The sequence below is a fragment of the Cyanistes caeruleus genome, chromosome 11, assembly GCF_971803275.1.
Source record: "Cyanistes caeruleus chromosome 11, bCyaCae1.hap1.1, whole genome shotgun sequence".
In the NCBI taxonomy this organism is placed as follows: domain Eukaryota; kingdom Metazoa; phylum Chordata; class Aves; order Passeriformes; family Paridae; genus Cyanistes; species Cyanistes caeruleus.
The window spans coordinates 9,712,081-9,730,783 of record NC_141711.1 but is presented as its reverse complement, the minus strand read 5'-3'; the positions used below and the strand labels follow the sequence as shown (position 1 = coordinate 9,730,783).

The window sequence follows — 18,703 nt, the reverse complement described above, 5'->3', positions numbered from 1 at the left end:
GGCCGCTCCATCACATTCCCATGCCCCCCTTATCCCTGTGCAGTGACACCCATACTTCCCAACACCTCCCTGCCTCCTCCCACCTCTCCGTACCTGCTGGGCTTGTCCCAGTCATCTTCACTGAAGCTCCCATCCATGTAGGGGTAGCTTTTCCTGGGGTCTGCTGGAGGGGTGCTGCTCTTTTGCCTGCTGTGTCTCCACTCGTGTGGATGGAGGGCTATGCCAGCAGCCTGGGGTATGTACGTACCTAGGGAAGGCAGAAGGAGTGGAGGAAGAGAGAGGGCAATACCTGGTCAGAGACCCCAAATGAAGCAGGACATGCAGAGCTGGGAGAGCCTCCTTCCCTAGGTCCCAAACATGAGGTCACATGGATTATACACTTTCCATCTCAGTCATCCAAAAGCAGATCATCCAATCTCTTCTGGCTTTAACCAAAGCAGCTTCTCAGGATGCTGACATGGGATGTCCCGTTTCTCCTTTCCTCCCCTGCTTCTCAGTAGTTTTATGGTGTGGCTCTGGGATCCACAGACCTGGGAGTACACATACCCACAGATGCAGATCCTGCCTCCAGCCAGCTCCAGCTGTGGTTAACAGCTCCTGTTTCCACAATGAACCCAGCAGAAATTATGTTGTTCAATCAGCCACCTTTAAATACAACAAGTTCTTCAAAGGGCAAAGGGCAGATCCTGACAAGCTTCCCTCAGCAGTGGTAATGAGGAAGGGTCAGCTCTGATCCTAAGAGCTGCCAGCCAGTTCTCTCAGAATTCCCATGCCTTTGGGATCAGCTGGTGTAGGTACAGGAAGCTGCTTCAGGGACGTGTGTGTGAAAGGCAAGGAATAGGATAAAAAACTCTGCTGGCTTGAAAGCAGAGGAGGCTCATCTATATCACATTTGACAGGAGATCAATACAGACTGTTAGTATGAAATCAGACAAGTTTCACTACATCTGCCCCCATGGACTTTTCCATACTGCAGTGTCTTACTCCAGAGATGAAAGCCTACCACTACCAAGTCACAAGTCTCATGAGAAGCTGGCTAAACAGAAAACTTTCAAAACAGACCATTCCTCAGCAGTTTCAGTGCCATCTGGAGTAGAAATAAATCTCCTAGGTCCCCTGCCCACCTCCTGCTGCCCATTCAGTGTTTCAGAGAAATACTCAGAGCCTTTCCAAGAAACACTGTACGCTCCCATCACACGCCGTGCCAAGCAAACAGGAAGAAGTAATGGAGAAACCTGTAATTAAGGGAGACTTGATGTCCTAAACACTGGAAATACCCAAAGACTATGCCAACACTTTCTCTGAAAATGCCAAGGCCTGTTATTTCACTTAACTGATTGTTTCCTCCGTGTGTTTTTAAAGGTTAGACTTCTCTGGAGAAAGCCCCAGGAAAACTGCTTGCCAACATCTTGGAGCAGTGGGAAGCACTCACTGCCTGCCAGAGCAGGACAAGGGCTCTGGATGCAGGTCCCTGCAGCAGGTGGGCAGCAGGTCTGGGCCTGGCACAGGGACAGGTGTCCAGAGCAGTCTCTTGGCATCATTGTAGATTCACCTCCGGCTTCCAGAGAGAAGGGCTGGATCCCTGGGATTCAGAGCCACCTGGTGGCATGTTCCCACCAGGCCCAGCACAGCTTCCCTGCCAAAATCCTTCCTTGAGCCATCTCCTACTGCTGTGGATGAACCTAAAAGCCTGCACGGCTGTGGAGCCTGATCTATTTGGGGTGTAACCCCCAATCTCCTGGCTCTTCGATTCCCAGGTCCCCCTGCACCCTGCCTTCCGTGCCCAACCCTCCATGCCCTTCTCCCTACCTTCCAGCACTCCCTTCCCATCCAGCACCACTGCACCACCATGAAGCCAAATGCAATTACCAGCAAAAACAGAGAGCCCCTGAAGCAAAGTTGCAGTGTGTAGATCTTGGGCAACTTGGCACCAGCCCTGCTCCCTGGGGCGCTGTGCTCAATTACTTGTTCTCAATTTACCGGCAAAGCAATCATTTCCCAGTGTCCAACTTGTGTTAACATTCAATTAGATGGAGAAGGATTGCAGCATTATGAAGGCCAGGGGATTCCTCCCTAATGAAGCCTCCAGTTCCAACAGTGTTCCCAGATTAAGACTTCAGATGAGCAGAGGCTGAAGGAAGATGCAGGGATGGGGAAAGAGAACCTGGGCAGTGCTGTCCTTTGGACTTGGCCGGAGTGCAGCGAGCACAGCACACTCACACTTTGCAGCAGCAGCCTGCAGCATCCTCCTTGTTTTCACATTCTGTTCTGGACAGGAGTCTTTCTACCAGTTTCCTGTTACAGCGTTGATTCAGGATTTTAGTTTGTTTCAACACAGGCTAATGCTAGCTTACATCACTAAATCTGAACTGATATAGCTGTTTTCCAGTGCTTTTCTCCAAGTAAAAATATATTCCCATGACTAGAGTATCCTAAATTCCAGTTCCACATCTGCTAGAAGCTACAGCTGAATAAATCTAACCTCAAAGACATGTGTTCATCTGATCACTCACTAGAGAGTTAGGGATACTTTCTTGTAGTATTACCTTAATTATTTTGTTAAGCAAGTGCTTCTAGTCACAAGATATTCTTGTGGATTTTAAAATATCCTGAAGAAGATTATTATGTCCTACAAGGCCTCTCTGGAGAAATAAAAGTGAGTTACGGACCAAATACTCTGTGAAGCATATGGCCAGTGAATAGTGTCTCTGATTATGCGAATTATAAAGTGCTGTAATGGTTCTGAAAATGATGAGAACAGTATGATGCCATATAAACCAGAAAAAAATGTGCCAATAAAAGCCTAAACAGATACACCAACTCTCAGGCACCACATGAGTCCTTTCTAAAATACATTTTGTTCCTTTCTGGAAGCAAGAAGCCACACAAATGTGGTCAGGCCACAGGATTTGGCTCATGTTTGGAGACAAGACCCAGACAGAGCAGAGCCCCCAAAGAAAACACAGCCCTGGCTTACCTTGGCTTCCATACCCAGCATCAATGGCAGAGCCATCCCAGGACTCAACAGTATTGTCCACACTTGGAATTGTGGTGGAGTATATCTCAGACAGCTTGCTAGTTTTCTGGGAGTCTGTCAGCTCATCCTCTGGGTCGCTTACTTCATTAATGCTCCCCGACTTCTTGGGGTAGGATTCTGCAACCAGAACATCCTGTTTTAGCAGGCACAAGGAGTAAGCCTCAGGGAAAAGCTTATGCTGACACAGGAGCAAGCCCAGGTACTGTAAGTTTTTTAAGTACCTCTTTAGCTCTTCAAAAGTAGCTGAGAAAGACATGTGCAATGAAGCTGAAAGGATTTAAAGCATTACTCTTATCGCAAGCTGAATCAAGAAAAAATGCCTTTCTGAATTTTTAGCACATGGAATACAAGGAGCAGCCATGGGGATTTGAGGATTACCACATATGAAAGAGTTGGGACCTAAATCAATTCACAAGCCTAAATCAATTCATCTTCCTGTGCCTTTGGAAGATTCCTCCAAAGAAGCCCTGCCCAGAGAAGTGTTGGCTCCTGCAAGCAACATCCTGTAGCTTCTCTGGTCTCAGGGGGCCTCCTTTATACTCAGAGCAGCACCAGGGCAGGTGCTGGCTGCAAACTCAGCTACAAACAGATGTTTTAATCCAATGGCATCCACCACTGCTGAAGTTTCAACCCTCTTCTACGACTGTACAGCTTCATAAAAACTCAAAGCTGATCACCACCTCTCCAGAGTCTCCCACAAGTGTGACAATGGTGGAATTCCTGGGTGTGGAATTTCCCCTGATCAGTGATTGGAAAATGGGAGCTGAATGTGAATGACAAAGCTCAGACCTTTCCTTTCATTATTTTAGTGCTAACAGGCCCTTATTATCATTATATCAAATTTCCTTTCAGGCAAAAGCTATGCAAAGAATGATTTCACAGCACAAGCACTTTTTTGTACTGAATATTTTAAAGTCCTTGTTGATTAGATATCTTGTTAGCCATCCACAACCTGGATCTCTGACCTGTGGGATAAAAAGCCCTCTGAAAGTCTGCATTTGTCAATGAGGACAGATTATTTTAGCAAACAGAGCCCAGTGTCCTGAAAGTCCCTATTTTCCAAGCCTCCAGAAGATTGCTCACCATGATTAACTCAAGATTACCTTGAAATTTCAATTACACCTGCTTCATTCTCAGAATGATTAACGAGTTTCCAACAGGCACTTGCATGTCAATTATTTCACCAAGTGGCTGTGACAATGCTAAGTGTCAGCAGGGGGGAAAAAAAGAGCATTTCAGACCAAAGACCAAGACATTTGGCTACAGGGGAAGAGACTGGGGCTTCCTGAAGAGGAATCAATTCCCCAGTTCTGCCTCTGTTTGCCACATCCCTACTCCCTGCCCAGTCTTCATCCATTTGTAAAACAGGTGCATTTGCCACACATCTTCAAACTGCTTTGAGGTCTGCAGAAGTTCTATGTTTAAGAGTGATGTCACTTTTTCAGATGCAGGACAGGCATCCCAAGGGCCACATTTGCTTGGAAAAGCTTTATCTCTTGATTTCTTCTGATTTCCACAGCACTGTGGGCCACTGGCTGGGGAAGTCCAGCCAAAACTACAGACTGCAGAAGCATCACACTAAAAAAAAATAAAATACTGGGGCTGGGAGAGACTAAAATGAAGCCAGAATGCACCTGGTACTTCCTGAATGTAAATAAAAGCCCCTGTTTGGCTGCTATCATGCAGTCAGGGAGAAAAGTTTGCATGATCCCTCTTTTTTTCCGATCGTCCTTCTGTCTCCAAAAACCAGTGACCTGCCAGTACTAAGTATGCTTCTGCTTTTTTATACTATGTCAACAACAGCTTCAAAGCCACAGGGAGCTTGGCAGGAAAACCAGAAGGGAATCCCTAGAATGAAGTTAGATGCTTTGAAAGATGGACTTAGAACCCCAAGCCAGAAAAAGAGGTGTAACAGATTTATTGCCAACTGTGTTTAAAAAGTTGAATTAAAGACGGGGGTGGGGAATTCATGGATTCTACCAACTCAGAGTCTCTTTGCTCATTTAGTGGGGTTATATTTACAAAAAAACCCCAAACACATTCTTATACTTCTAAAATTAACTTCTGCTTTACTTCTGTGTGAAACACTGAGACAGACAGGGAATGGCAACAACAGTACAAGGTGTCAGTCTGAATTAAAAACTACTATTGCCAATAAACCTGCTGTTTCATCTCTTACCATAACCACAGAGAGGCTTTGGGTTGCCTTTTCTTCATCTGTGAGTCCGAAGTTCAAGAAACACACCTTTTCCCACTGTGCCCAGCCATGGCCATGACCACACTGCCTCACCTCCCACAACAGCACAGAAACCCCCCAGCAGTGCCTGCTCCATGGCCCAGGGTCCCTGCTGGGGTGAGCCTTCCCCCTGCCCACCCCAGCTCCTCAACTCACTCTCTGTCTGCTTCTTGATCTTGAGGGTGACGGTCTCCCCCGCCATCTGCAGCAGGTGAATGGCCTCGCTCAGCGGCTTGCCCTTGAGGCTCACGTTGTTGATGGCTAAGATCCGGTCCCCGATGTGGATGGCTCCAGTTCTGGAGGGAAAAGGCACTGTCAGGAACTCCAGAGAAGCAATTCCTCTGGGAGATAGGACACTCATTGTCACCTGAAGCAATTAACTCTCAGCACTTTAAAATATGTCTTTGTTCCCTCTTGGTACACTCCATACCCATGACTTCCTCTTCACCACATAGCAGGAATCCAGGTCCTCCCCAACTTCCACGTGCACAGACATATAAACACACATTGGAACACATGAACTCCTCAAATCCCAGCCCCTCGGGAACTGGGGCTGCAGACCAGCTGAGACAGAAAACACTTCAAAGCAGTGGGGTTAAAAGCACAAGCATTTTCAAGATGTGGAGTCCAACACAGTCCTCAAACATGGAACTGAAGGACATTCACCCTGATGGAAAGAAATTATGAGATAAACCTAGAAACCTATTGGTAAAAACTCAAACCAAAATAGCTCAAAATTGCTCATGTGTGTGCAAGCATGAGCTGAGCCAGCTGCAGTTCATGATATGCTTAAAGCTCACCCCACTCAGCTACACCCCTGTGGCTTTCTCCACCAGCTCAGGAAGAAGATGTTTTATTGCTCAGCCACGTTCCAGCACTGGCTATTGCTCTCACACATAAATCCTCAGGCTTCAGCAACAGACACACAGAGCAAATAAGTCATGGCAATTCTCCCCCTTCTCCATCCTTCCCCTCTGTCTGCTCACAGACAAAGGCTCTCTTGGAGCCTTCCCCAGTGAAGCTCTGGGAAGAGCAGGCAGGGCAGGGTGTGTTCACTGGCACAGCCGCTGCCAAGGATGGAGCTCATGCTCACCACTGGCTGGACAGAGCTTCCCAAACTCACACTCAGCTCCCCAGTGCCAGCACACAAGAGCAGCAGCCACCTCCTCCTCCAGTTCTGCGAGAGGTTCTGCTATTAGAACCTCTGTGATGGAGCCAGGAGGAGATGCAAATCTGGACCTCAATATCTTTTTATCCATGGCAACTTGTCTCCCTCAGGGTGCATCTCCAAACTGGACTGCAGCTCCTGCCAAACTGGAATTTGATATATAAATGCAGGCAAAACAGCTGCTTGGCTTTTCCCAAAATATCAGAGCTCTGTAACCACACTGCTGTGAAACATCCCCTATAAGTACATCAAATCAGGAAACGCAGCCAAGCAGCAGGCAGGACTGCTCAGTCTGCAGCTTCTGCTGCTGCTGAGGTACTCAGCAATGCCACAATGGCCCCAACAGCCACTAGATGTCCATCTTGTCCCACCCAAATCGGCCTGGAAAAGTTGTCATTGGAATGGAAACATTTGTGTGCTCAAACAAATTACAGATCAAACTGTGACTGGAGTGTTTGTCTTAAAAGTTTCATCTATTGTAGTAAAAAAAAAATCAAGCCAAACTGCTGGCAGTTTACAGTCGATCCTTTTCTCACTGCAGAGCTTCAGTATTCAAGGGTTTCCTGGTGTATCCCTGAACCCAGCATGGGGACAGATCCACCCGAGGCACCAGCCCATCCACCCAGCCCTGAACAACACGACAGCTCTGCAGTAACTGTGGAAGTCTCTCAGCAGGGAGAAATACAGAAACAATTCAAGAGAAAGGTCACGTTCAGCCAGGTATTTTTCTTCAATGGGGAGAAAGCAAACCAAAGTCCAGTCCTCTCAGGGCCCACCCTGTGAGGCCAGGCAGACAGAAACTGAGCAGAACTGACAGAGAAAGCAGTTTCCAGCTAGTGAGCCTCCTGCCTCTGCATTACTACCAACAGTCCTTAATTCACCTCAAACACAAAGCAGCCCAAGGAGCCATGGGATGCATGTTCCTTCTTGCTCAGAAAGGACATGCAAGAACAGATTAGAGTAACAGGTAGGTGGAAAGGTGTAAAAGGGACTGCAAGCACTTCCCAGCAAGCACTGAGGTGGCTGCATGCACGTGGTAGGGATTAACTTGGCACATGGGCAGTGTCCCTTTTCCTCCCTGCCAACATGGCTTGGTGCTGGATACTCCTGGACCAAAGTCTCCTACAGCCACACCCCTCTACTTGAGCAGGTGGCACTGAAGGAGGCTGGTCTGGCACTTTGAAATGCCAGCAATAGCCAAAAATTGCTCTTGGGGAACCATTACACCTCAACCAGAATTGAACAAAATTGTTCAGGCATACTCCCTTGGTTAAGAAAGAAAACACAAGTCCTATGGCACAGGCTTAAGCCATCTGCAGGCACTCAGGGAGGGGACACAGACATTAACATGGGAGAGAGCCATAGCTTGACACTGATCTAAGTCTGAGCTGCCTTTGTAGGTTTCTGTAAGAACAGACGAGAGGAAAAAAAATGTTCAAGGTCAAGATAAAACCTAAGCCATCTGACTGTGAAGCCTTTTAGACTTAGGCAGCCTGTCACCCACAGACAGACGTGTGACAGATCCTAGAGGACACCCTGCCTCCCCCACTGCCAGCAGCCCAAGATGCAGTGCACTTTCATTTGTTCCTCTACAAGAACAGCCCATGAATTCCTGTTATCGGACACTGGGATCAGGTACACCCCATGTCAGTGCTGCCAAACCATGTCCTCTACCCCAGCAAGAGCATGGATTTGGATTTAAATCCCCATCCTTCAATCAGAGCCTGGCTAAGGGTATCTGAGGCACAGATAAAGGTAGAGACGTCAGAAAGTGACAATTTAGGATAACACTAGGAGCACCCCTCTTCTCTTGGCAAGGTCAAGTCACCCCCTTCTCTCACTGACAAGAGAAAAAAATTCACCTTTCCTGCAAGCAGCCTTCATCACAGTGCTCCTCACCCTCCCCACGGGGAGCCAAGGTTACCCAGAGACATCCCTGTGCTGCTCTATCCCCACGCTGTTATCTGCAACTCAGCCACAGTGAACGTGCTGAACAGCTCCGTCACTCTGCTCACAAGGCTTTTCATTCCTCACTGCCTGCTCACTCCTGATCAAAATTCAGCAGTACTGCAGCAGCCCCTGCACTACATTTCTGGACGTAGCAGTCACCCGTGTGCATCCGAGTTCAGAGGAGGAACAGGCATGGAATTGCAAAGGGAACTGACACCAACAAAGGTGTAAGACTGTCTTCTGATACCTGACAGCGCTTTAGCTGGCTGTTCTTAACCTCTCTCATGCTGGGTTGTGAGTACAGTACAGAAGTGCTACATAGAAAAGCTTTGCATCCTCTGTGGCTATTATTTTATAGGGAAAAAGACCAAATCAGTAGCAAGCAGTGATATAAAATCCCCAAAGAGAAGAATCACCAATGACTAAGTCCATCCCCTTCCTTCCCAGGAGACACAGACCTTCTGCATGCTGCACCAAGGGAAGCAATGGAAATGCACAGCAGAGTTCTGAGAGCTCTGGGAACCCAATGCAGAAAAGGACACAGAGTTGTTTCACAGTCCAGCTAAGAGGGAGTGTGGTCTTGAAACAGAAAAAAACAAAAGGCCAGATCTGCTGTAAAACATCCCCAAAGTCTTGCACTTTACACCAGTTTGTTCAGGGTTTTTTTTGTTGCTGTTCTGCCTGTCAGGCAGCACAAAGTAAAAGACTCTTAAAGAAGCATGAGTCAGGGCTGCTGAAATGATCTATTTACAAGTCGCAGCTCCCATATAGAAAGATTAATTAAGATAGAGTGTATGACTCAGTTCCACCTTATACTCTCAGGAATGTCCTGATCCTTTAAATCCCACACATCCACATATATTCAGACCCAGGCACACAGTAACCTCCCCAGTGGTTGAAGGTAAATCTGCTCCTACGTTTATTCAGTATAAATGCCAGACGCTGGGCAGCCCAACCTGCACTGAGACACCTCACATGTAACACACTGAGCAAAAAGCAAGGACAGGTCAGAAGACACCCGAGATCCCTGGTTTCAGCAGGACACACCACTGCAATGGCCATAAACCAGTTTAGCAACAGGGCAGTCCTGGTCAGAGTCTATGGTGGTTTCATAGGCAGGCTGGGCACCCTCCTGACATGAGGTGTACCTGGCAAATCCCAGACCAGGAAGCACCTCTGTAGAAGAGGGGCAAATATGTATTCCCAGCAGCAGAATTCACCTGACTCATTGGATCTGACTTTTCCTGAAGTGTCTGTCTTATTTTCCTAGCAGCACAGACCCCACCACCCTGCTTCATGTCCCTTGGTACCTTCAGAGCACCCTTCCTTCTTAGCAGACTTAGATGACAAAGAATTTATGACAGCAGAGGAAATTTGGCATGGTTCAAGACCCCTTCTCAAATCAATTCAACTGTTCTGCCCCCAAACCTCACCTCTCTGCCAGCCCTCGTTTAGTCAAGCCCGAAATGACAATGGGATCAAAAGGTTCCTCTGTCCCAGAGATGGTTATTCCCAAAGGGCCCCCGTATCGCTTCAGCTCCACCGTGTAGATAATAGCACCAGTCGTCTCCTGCTCATCTGAAAGAGAAAACAGAAATGCTGAATTATTTTCTCATCCCAAATAAAAGTAGTCATAGGAAAGACTTGCAGCATCTAGAAGCAAAAGCCAGAAATCTTCAGTGACACTCATACCAAATAGGATTTTAACCTTCCAGGCATCACTTAAGGGCAGAATAACAAAAATAGACTATAATCAATTGGAAAGTGGCGACTGGATGACAGCAGCCCTTATCTTTGTTAGTTTGCACTACCTATTGGGAAATGTCATTACAGTGGACAGGCACCAGTTTGCATCAGGATTTCTGTACCAGAGTTATCTTCATCCTTCCTAATCTTCAATTTGACCAGGTCTTCACACTGCCTTAAAATCTGCACAGCATCCTCCATTGAGCAATTGTCGAGTCGGATGTTATCAATGGCTAACAGCTTGTCTCCAGGCTCCAAGGTGCCAGTTCTACATGGAAAGGAAAAGAAAACTAAGAGTACATTTGTATTTCCCTTTCAGATCCCACGTTACATTTGGTCCTGCAGTGGAAAAGACAATATTAACTTTTTACTGTCCTTGATCTTTTCTGGAAAACAACTATGAGCTGAGTCTGGACACCTGTAATTTTAAAGAGAGGAAGTTTGTGTAGAGCAGGTATCCACACAGAACCAGACAGGAAGATTAGATAAATATCCTGGGTAACCTACAACTCTGAAAATGCCTGATATTTAACTGACAGATATTCTACCCCTTATGGAAACTCCTGTGAGAGCACTCTTAGAAATAAGCCATGCTTAGAAATAAGCCATACTAAATTCCTCTGAACACCTTGCTATGAAGTGTTGGGATCAGAGGGGAAGTCAATAAATGCTGAGTTATTTGCACAGTTCTACACCAATGCCCACAATTCACTCATTTTGTTCACCAAAGCAGGAGCTGAGACACAGCAAACTACCTGATGAGCCATAGCACCACCTGGGATATATGAAGCCCTTTACCACATGCTCTTAAATGCCAAACATCCATCTCCTACAAACTCAGCAGGCATCTAAACCAGTGCCCTGGTCACCTTCTCCATTAGCTCAATGCTGTTTGCTTCAATACAGACAGTTTTTATTGCAAACCCTACTGTGGTCTAAGAAAAACCTCTAGTGCTGAGATCTCCTTGGATTCTGGAAATATCCAGACCCAAGTGCTACTGCTCGGGCTCCATCAGCTTCTCTGGTAGACATTCTATCATGGAGGGCATTTTGCAATGGGTTTGACAGATGGAAAATGCTGCACTCACCTGTGTGCTGCACTCACCTGTGTGCTACACTCCCCTTCTTGATGTCAGAGATGATCAAAGGATCCCCAAGCTTTCTGCTTGCAGCTGCAAAAGAGACACACGGTACAAAGCCTGGTGCTGAGTTTTCTGTCCAGGATGGGGTGGTGGATGGTTAATGGGGAGAAGCAGCCATAAGGAAAGGGGATTTATATTCCCATCACACAATGATGCTTCACAGCTGAACTCTGGAAGCCTCTCCAGAAAGAAAGAAAACAAAACACAAATCCCTGCAAAGTTTGTCGGTTGCCCTTTGCCCAGGTTAATTTCCTTTGGACTCCTGAAAAAGAAGACATATGGTGTCCAACAGGAAGAGCTGGCATTGCCAATCCCAGCACTGTCAAACACTCCTCACCAGTCCTCACACACAGGACAAGGGAGCCAAAGGCCATGGCTGCAGTCAGAATTAGCACTGCTGCCTGGAGAGCATCCAGCTCAGCCCTGTGCTCCATACAAGCCCTTCTGTGTTCTTCAAGTAAAGTGGGCTGTGAAATTTTCCAGGTGGAAAATAACCCAGGGAAAAAGCAGAGTTTTCCAACTGGTTCAGCTCTCTAGGGCACTTAATCATACAAGCAGATGAATCAGGGGTGGTTTGTGCTGGAGCTGGAAGGGGTGGGTGGTTTCCAACTCCTATCTCCTGGCTGACCCTGATAACTTTTTCAGCCCACGAGATGAGAGTACACATCTCTGGGAGCATTTACATTTTCAAACTTGCCTGCAAGACTTGCTGCTCTCCTGAGAAGCCCAAGAGAGACCTATGACTCAAACTCCTCCTGACCTCCTTGTCATCCACATGCCAAACATACACCAAGAAAGAGCATCCATTCCGCCCTGCATCCTTCCCTTCTGCCTTGCCATGGGAATTGCATTGCTTCATTTGAAGTTGACAGAGCTTCTCAGCTTCTCACAAAAACTGTGTGGGAAGAAAGAAACTCACAGCCTCTGAACATATCAGGTGCAGGGCAGAGATTAAAATATCTGTGAGGCACGTGGCACCAAACGCACACAGAGATCCACCTGCCTGAACAGCAGCCAGAGAATCAAACATAATAAATGTTTACCCACCTCTCTGGTCTAGTTTTCTGTTGTTTACATTCATTTATGAGATTTAAAAACATATGTCTAACCCAACACCTTTAAGGATATCCTCTTCCAGAAATAACCAAACCTTCTGTACTAAAGAGAGCAAAAAGACAGTCAGTCTCAGTTGTGTCAGGGCTGAGAGCCACAGTGAGGTCAGACAGCAAAAGAGCAGACCGTGACAGATTTTATAATAGTCACAGCAATGTGACTGCTGAATGGTACAGAGCCTGGAGGAATTCTTTCCCCATGTCTTACTGGAGCCTGGTATCAGACAATTTTGGACTCAACACTCATGTTGTGCTCCTGTCTGCAAATCTAAGGGAAGGGGATGTGCTGTGGAGATTCCTGGAGGGCTCGTGCCCATATTCAGCCTGCCCACAGCATGGACCAGACTGCAGACAGGACAAGACACACTGGGCAGAGCTGAGAAGTGGGAATAAGGGTGGGGTTCAGGCAAGAACAACACAGAAATCCCCATGCTGACTGAGAAGGACATACAGCATGGACTAACAAACAGCTCAGGGATTGAGATATACCACTCTGATCATTATTACTGTTGCTCTCCTTTTCAGTATAGGACATATATGTGCTGCTGACAGAGGTGTACAGAGTGGGGTCTGAGCAGCAGAGAGGGAGACCCTGTGAGCACACCCTAAGCCCTGGGTCAGGTGGCATTGCTGCATGTTTAATCACTCCCTAGCCTGGTTCTGTCAAAACAATCCAGGTTGGCAAAAATACTTTTCACAGCAAGGTTTGTTTACTAGTTTCAAAGCAGAAGCAGTGACAGAAAGGGGTTAGGGAGGATCCTAACCTGTCCTGGTGGTGGGCTGGGATGGCCATCTCTAACCTGACCAAGCCACAGCTGAAGAAGCTGAACAACGTGTCCGGAGACCATGAACAAAAAAAGGCAAGCTAGCAAGCAAGTATAGACAACAGCATGCCTTGAGCTGTACAGGATTTATGTTTATCTCAGCATCTGCCTTGCAAGTCGTGTGACACATGGGGGGATCCTGCACATAGTCAGTCTCTGAGCAGAGAACCAGACCTTACCCTTCTGAAGCTCTACAGTTGATGTCAGCACTGAGCACAGCACAAGCTTCCCATGACAGGAGCAAGGGTAACAAACTAAGTGCTTTATCCGTTAGAGAAGAAAGCAAGTTTTAAGGAAAAACCATGCTGGGTTTTGTTTGCAGGGCTTTTTTTAAAAAGTTTTGCACTCAGAACAGATTTTCTTGAGATCTGAGCTAAATGGAAGAGCCATATACAACTGCATACAATTGTCCCTACCAACAGAGAACTCAAACTTGAATAAATGGCAGCCCTTGTAAACATAAAATGTCCTAAATATTCATCACAGAATCATCATAGAATCACTTGGATTGGAGGGGACCTTAACAATCATCTAGTTCCACTCATGGAACAGGAACACCTTCCACTAGACCACGTTGCTTAAAGCCCCACCCAACCTGTCCTTGAACACTTCCAGAGATGGGAGAATCATCACATTACATAATTACTTAATGTAAATTGCAAAGGCTTTATAAAACCATCAAATCTGAAGGGTAAGTTAGGGAGATGTAATGAATAACCATGTTCTCTTAAGAGGAATAAGATACAAGGTTAAGATAATGAAATCTCACAAAACAGAGGCTTGCTGTTCATTCTAAAAACATGTAGTTACTGACTCCAATAATTAACCTTTGGCATCCCAAAGACCTCCCTAGCACCCCAGCAGAGTGTCCAGATGGGCTTCCTGCCTGTCTGCTGGGATCAGGTTGCCCTGAGCATCCTGAGAGCCACATTTTTAATCATCCTGTGCCATTCACACAGGGTGACTGCTTCTCTGTGCAACAGCTGTCTGTCTGACAGTGAGAGAGCTCCAGTTTCACTGAAGGAGTGGCTCCACAGAGGTCAGAGCCATTAGATACATGAAACCCCAGTGAGATTTTGAATGGACAATTTCCAATTTGCCTGCAATTAAAACAGCACCAGCCTAAACTACATCGTTATTAGGGCTGTGGTCTTTGGCATTAAGACATTTGCACAGATGAGTAAAGCCTCCTTATCCATTCATTTCAGCTGTTAATGTGGTTATTTCTCTTCACAGGACATTGTCTTGGGAACTCTGCTGCAGGAAGACACAGTTTGGACATTCAGCCTTGCCTCTGGGTTTTGTTTTCCTGTGTGTGAATTGGAGGTGGCAGCAAAGGAAGTCAAGGGAAGAGATGGAGGCAGGAGCTGGCGTGCAGAAACCCATGCTCACTCTCAGCAGGCATCCTGGCTGTGGCCTCCATCTGCCAAGGCAAGCCACTTCAGGTAGAAACAGACTCTTTTTCAGACACATCTGTATTTTTGGTGGATTTACCAGTACAAAAGATAGTTTGAATCTGCTCCAGTGGCCCAGAGAAGGCTCTATAAATCAACAGCTGGTAAAGGTAGAAGCATGTGGTGGGAAAGAAACTCAAAATGAAAACACTGCTTGGCAGTGACAGGGCAGTGATAAAAAGGTGAATTGATCAATACTGTTATTTACTTTTTATAAATTGCTTTCGGTCTCTCTGCTGGGATTGTGGCTCACTCAGTGTTTACACTGTGATGGATGATGAGGCCAGGAACACATGTCCAGTCTGTGTTTTTAATAGAATGCATAATGACTTGTACTGGTGAATTATTCCCCTCCAAGGAGCACCAGCACATATTTCACAAGCATCAATGCATTAAAAATGCCCTTCATTGTTGACCAAGCCAAAGCAACACTGCCAATGTGTAATTAAAGAAATTGTAATAATGCCATAAGAATGCATTTAAATAAGAACCATTTTTAAATTGGAAATAGCAAAATCAGAAACCAAATAATCTCAGGATAGCTAAGGAATGAGAAGAGGGGAAAAAAAGTGAATCAGAATTGATTACAAAGAGCAGCAGTGAAAATCAAATCCTCAGTACCCAACTTTTTCCTCTATCATTCATTAAGTTTAGCAGCAGGTGCATAAATTATCAGTGCCTCCAGCAGGATATCTGCCTCATCACAGATCCTTTTTCTTTCACAATCTCCAGGTAGCAAAACCAGATCAGGATATCCCACCAGGATAAAAGCACTGGAGTGAATCAGATATAGTGTGAGTGAGGGGGTAGGACAGGTGGCTGCTGAGCTTGCCCCGCCTGCAGACACGCTCAGCTGGGCTGGTGGCAGGGCACAGGCTAACACAGAGCCAGCAAAACTAGGTTTGCTTGGCTCAGAGATCCATCTTCTCACTAGGACAGTGATTACACTGCTTAAGCGACTTAATCGAAGTTATCTATCTACCCAAATTCCGGTTTTATCACCTGAAAGCAGATATACTGCCTACTCCTTATCTGCAGTACTTCACACCAAGGGCACAGGAATTGATTTGTTAAGATATATAAAGGTAATTTGATAAACAAGCTATATAATGCATTAATGCATATCTAAAATTAATGGCAAATTCGGTATCTCTTTGAACAGCAACACCAACACACCTCTATCCTACAGTGAGTGTCACAAACAGCCCTTGGAAAGGATATTTGAGACAGAAAAAAAATCACAAACTCTCAATACAAAAGGCAATCTTTTGTGTAACCAACTATCATTTTCTAGAGGGTAATAACAAATCCATATCTTATTTTAAGAGGTGAGGTATTGAACGTATGAGAATGCGTGACTGTTCCCTTCTCGCTGCTGGAGATTTTAATTTGTAAGAGATTTACAGAAAACCTTCAAAGGCATAACTGCATCATTAGAACTGGATGCAGCCAGCAAGATCAGAGCATTTGAGGCATTTGTTCTGCTAATGGAGATGGGTAGTTCAGGCTAACAAGGGTCAAATCTTCACATCCCTGTGTCAAAACTCTCAGTGTCCCTGTATTTTCATGCTCGCCATTCAGAGCCTCAGAGCTTGCTGCAAGCAGGTAAGCTTCAGAGCTCTTGGAGCAGAAAGGAGCATGCTCTGCTCTTCAGCCAGAACAGCTGTTCTACAAGTAAATGCCCTTCTCTCTGAGACAGAGGCTGAGGTACTGGAGTATGGAAAAAATGAGAGTTTAGCTGGCTTCATGTTCCTTCACCCCTGGACAAAGTGCATGGAGCAGCACACACATGGCAGCTTCAGTGTTCTTCATTTAGCATATGGAGGAGACTGAAATGAGGCTTGAGGGCACAGAGATCCCTCAGGAGTACAAAGCACTGTCAGTGAAAGGCTCACCCCTTGGATTTTGTAGTCATCCTTTGGGGAATGGAAAGGGAAATAGTATATGCATGTATTTCCACCATGCATCTTGATTTGCTATGTCCCTTTGCCACACTGTGTTGGGGAGGGGAAAGAAACGCATCCATGCTCTCAGACTGCAACTGGAGACTCATCCAACCCAAGCCTTCTCCTTCTGGAAACCCTGAGATCTCTGAGAAGATTAAATGCCCTCAGCAAACATCTGTCCCTCACCAGGATTAGGTACAGCCCCTCTCTGTATGCTCATCCCAGAACCAGCAGCATCTGCCCTGCTCGTACACAAATCTCCTGGGTTTTCAGCCCTTTCATGAGCATTTCCAGCAGATTTATGGTTTCTCCTGCAGCCAGCTCCATTACATGAATTCTTTCAACACATCCATCAAGAATCCTGCTCTCCCCCCACCCTTTACTTAGTCCATCTCCCAATTATCTCTGAGAGTCACAGCACAGCAAGAACTTGATCACATTTATTTCTGAAGTGCTCCTCTGATGAGGTCGTAACACTTTTTGCCCATTTAAGAAGGCAGAGGCAAACCTTCCTAGGCAGAGGAATTAACTACAGAGAAGCCAGCTGAAGCCAAGAGGTAAAACTCAATGAAAGCAACTAATCTTACATCTGTAATGTAGCTAGACTATAAAGTACATGAATAAATAAAATCCTGTGGCCACGACAGTGCAGTGGGTCTTCTACTGACCCCTTCACCTTGAAAAAAATACCAACTTGCTCCAGTTTTACAGAGTAGGGAACAGGAATCCAATGCAAGAGGCCAGTAAACCAAGTCTTCTCCTTTAAAACAGTAGTTATATAATTTTCCATATCAGAAGGAAAGCTGTAAAAGCTGTTTCTAGACCTACACAAGCACTCAAGTCAGCAGAACTGAGAGGAAAGGAACTGAGCAAAACAGAGAAGGGTTATTTTTACCTCTTTTCTGTTGCTGCTTGCATCACACTCCTGCATGCACATCATGTCTCTGCAGGAAGTACTTAACATAAGGCTGCTTGCTTTGGTTTTAATATTTGGAACTGGTGTATTTATCTGCCTGGTCAGAAGCAAAGTAAAAAAAATGATAAACTAATTTGCTAAGGATCATGTGGATCTATATAGTGCTTATAGACTAACATATGAAAATAAAATTAGGATTAAGCTTGAATTTCATCCTTGCCACTACATTTTCTGGGTGCCTGTCTTTTTCTCCCTTTGCAAATATAATTTTGTCTTTAAGTCAGGAAACAACTTCAATATATTTTAGGTTTATGCATGTGTATTTCTTAAACAATATTGTACAAACATGTTCAGCAATCAAAAAGATCAAATCAATTATAGTGTTAAAAAGCTGCTTTGTAGTTGGATAATGGGCATCTACTTTAAACCTAGGGGTCAGTTTCTTTCTATTAGCAGTGATTTCAAAAAAGCGTGTGAAATCACTTTTTTTAACAAATTTGAAATGAAAACCTTTCCAACATAAAAATATGTTTGAAGTGTAAATGCACATCTGAAGCAGATCCCGTTCAAATAAGACTTCACAAATAAAAATATGTCCTTGCAGCAGCTCACAGGTTCATTTTGCTCTCTAGCCCCAGACACAAACTAAACTTTGAAACTTAATAGAGCCTTGCTGGAGCCAGTTTTTGCTACCAGATCCATTATCCCAGGTTGCTCCCTGAGGCTGGAATGCCAAGGCAGTGGCAGGGCAGCAGTTCGGAACTCAGCACAGTCCGCACCGTGCACTGCTCCCCGCCAGTGAAATGCCATTATAGACAGCCTGCTGCTTTCAGAAAGCACTTTCATGTCTTCAGACGGTAACTGCTACCAAGCCAAATGTTAAATACTGTGCTGTTATGTCTCAGGATTGTCCTTGTGGCACAAATAGGGGAAGCTGAGAAGAGGGAGAAGAAATATCACAAGGTGCAAAGGCATCATCCTGTCAATGTTCCAGTCACTCCTGAGAATCACCCCACTTGGACCAGAACACCTCCAATTAACACTCACTAATGCTGTAAATGTCAAGAGGTAATTACCATAGCTTATCTCTTTTAATGAAACCTAGTTTTCAAGTGTCCCTTGCGACTCCAATCCCCAGACACAGCTGGGTCTGTCTCCTGAAGGCTTAAACA

At 45.6% G+C, this 18,703-nt stretch overlaps 1 protein-coding gene across 4 annotated transcripts in view; it reads right to left on the bottom strand.

Moving 5' to 3' along the window:
- The window catches only part of GRIP2 (glutamate receptor interacting protein 2), a 252,049-nt gene that overhangs the window by 12,988 nt on the left and 220,358 nt on the right, over nucleotides 1-18,703 (bottom strand). For all 4 annotated transcript variants that reach the window (XM_086846920.1, XM_086846921.1, XM_086846922.1 and 1 more), the window contains exons 15-20: nucleotides 11,243-11,309; nucleotides 10,260-10,405; nucleotides 9,825-9,969; nucleotides 5,430-5,569; nucleotides 2,978-3,154; nucleotides 94-247 (exon numbers count right to left, since the gene is read on the bottom strand). In XM_086846920.1, coding sequence (XP_086703046.1) covers nucleotides 94-247; nucleotides 2,978-3,154; nucleotides 5,430-5,569; nucleotides 9,825-9,969; nucleotides 10,260-10,405; nucleotides 11,243-11,309 — 829 coding nt within the window. The remainder of the gene's footprint in view (nucleotides 1-93; nucleotides 248-2,977; nucleotides 3,155-5,429; nucleotides 5,570-9,824; nucleotides 9,970-10,259; nucleotides 10,406-11,242; nucleotides 11,310-18,703) is intronic.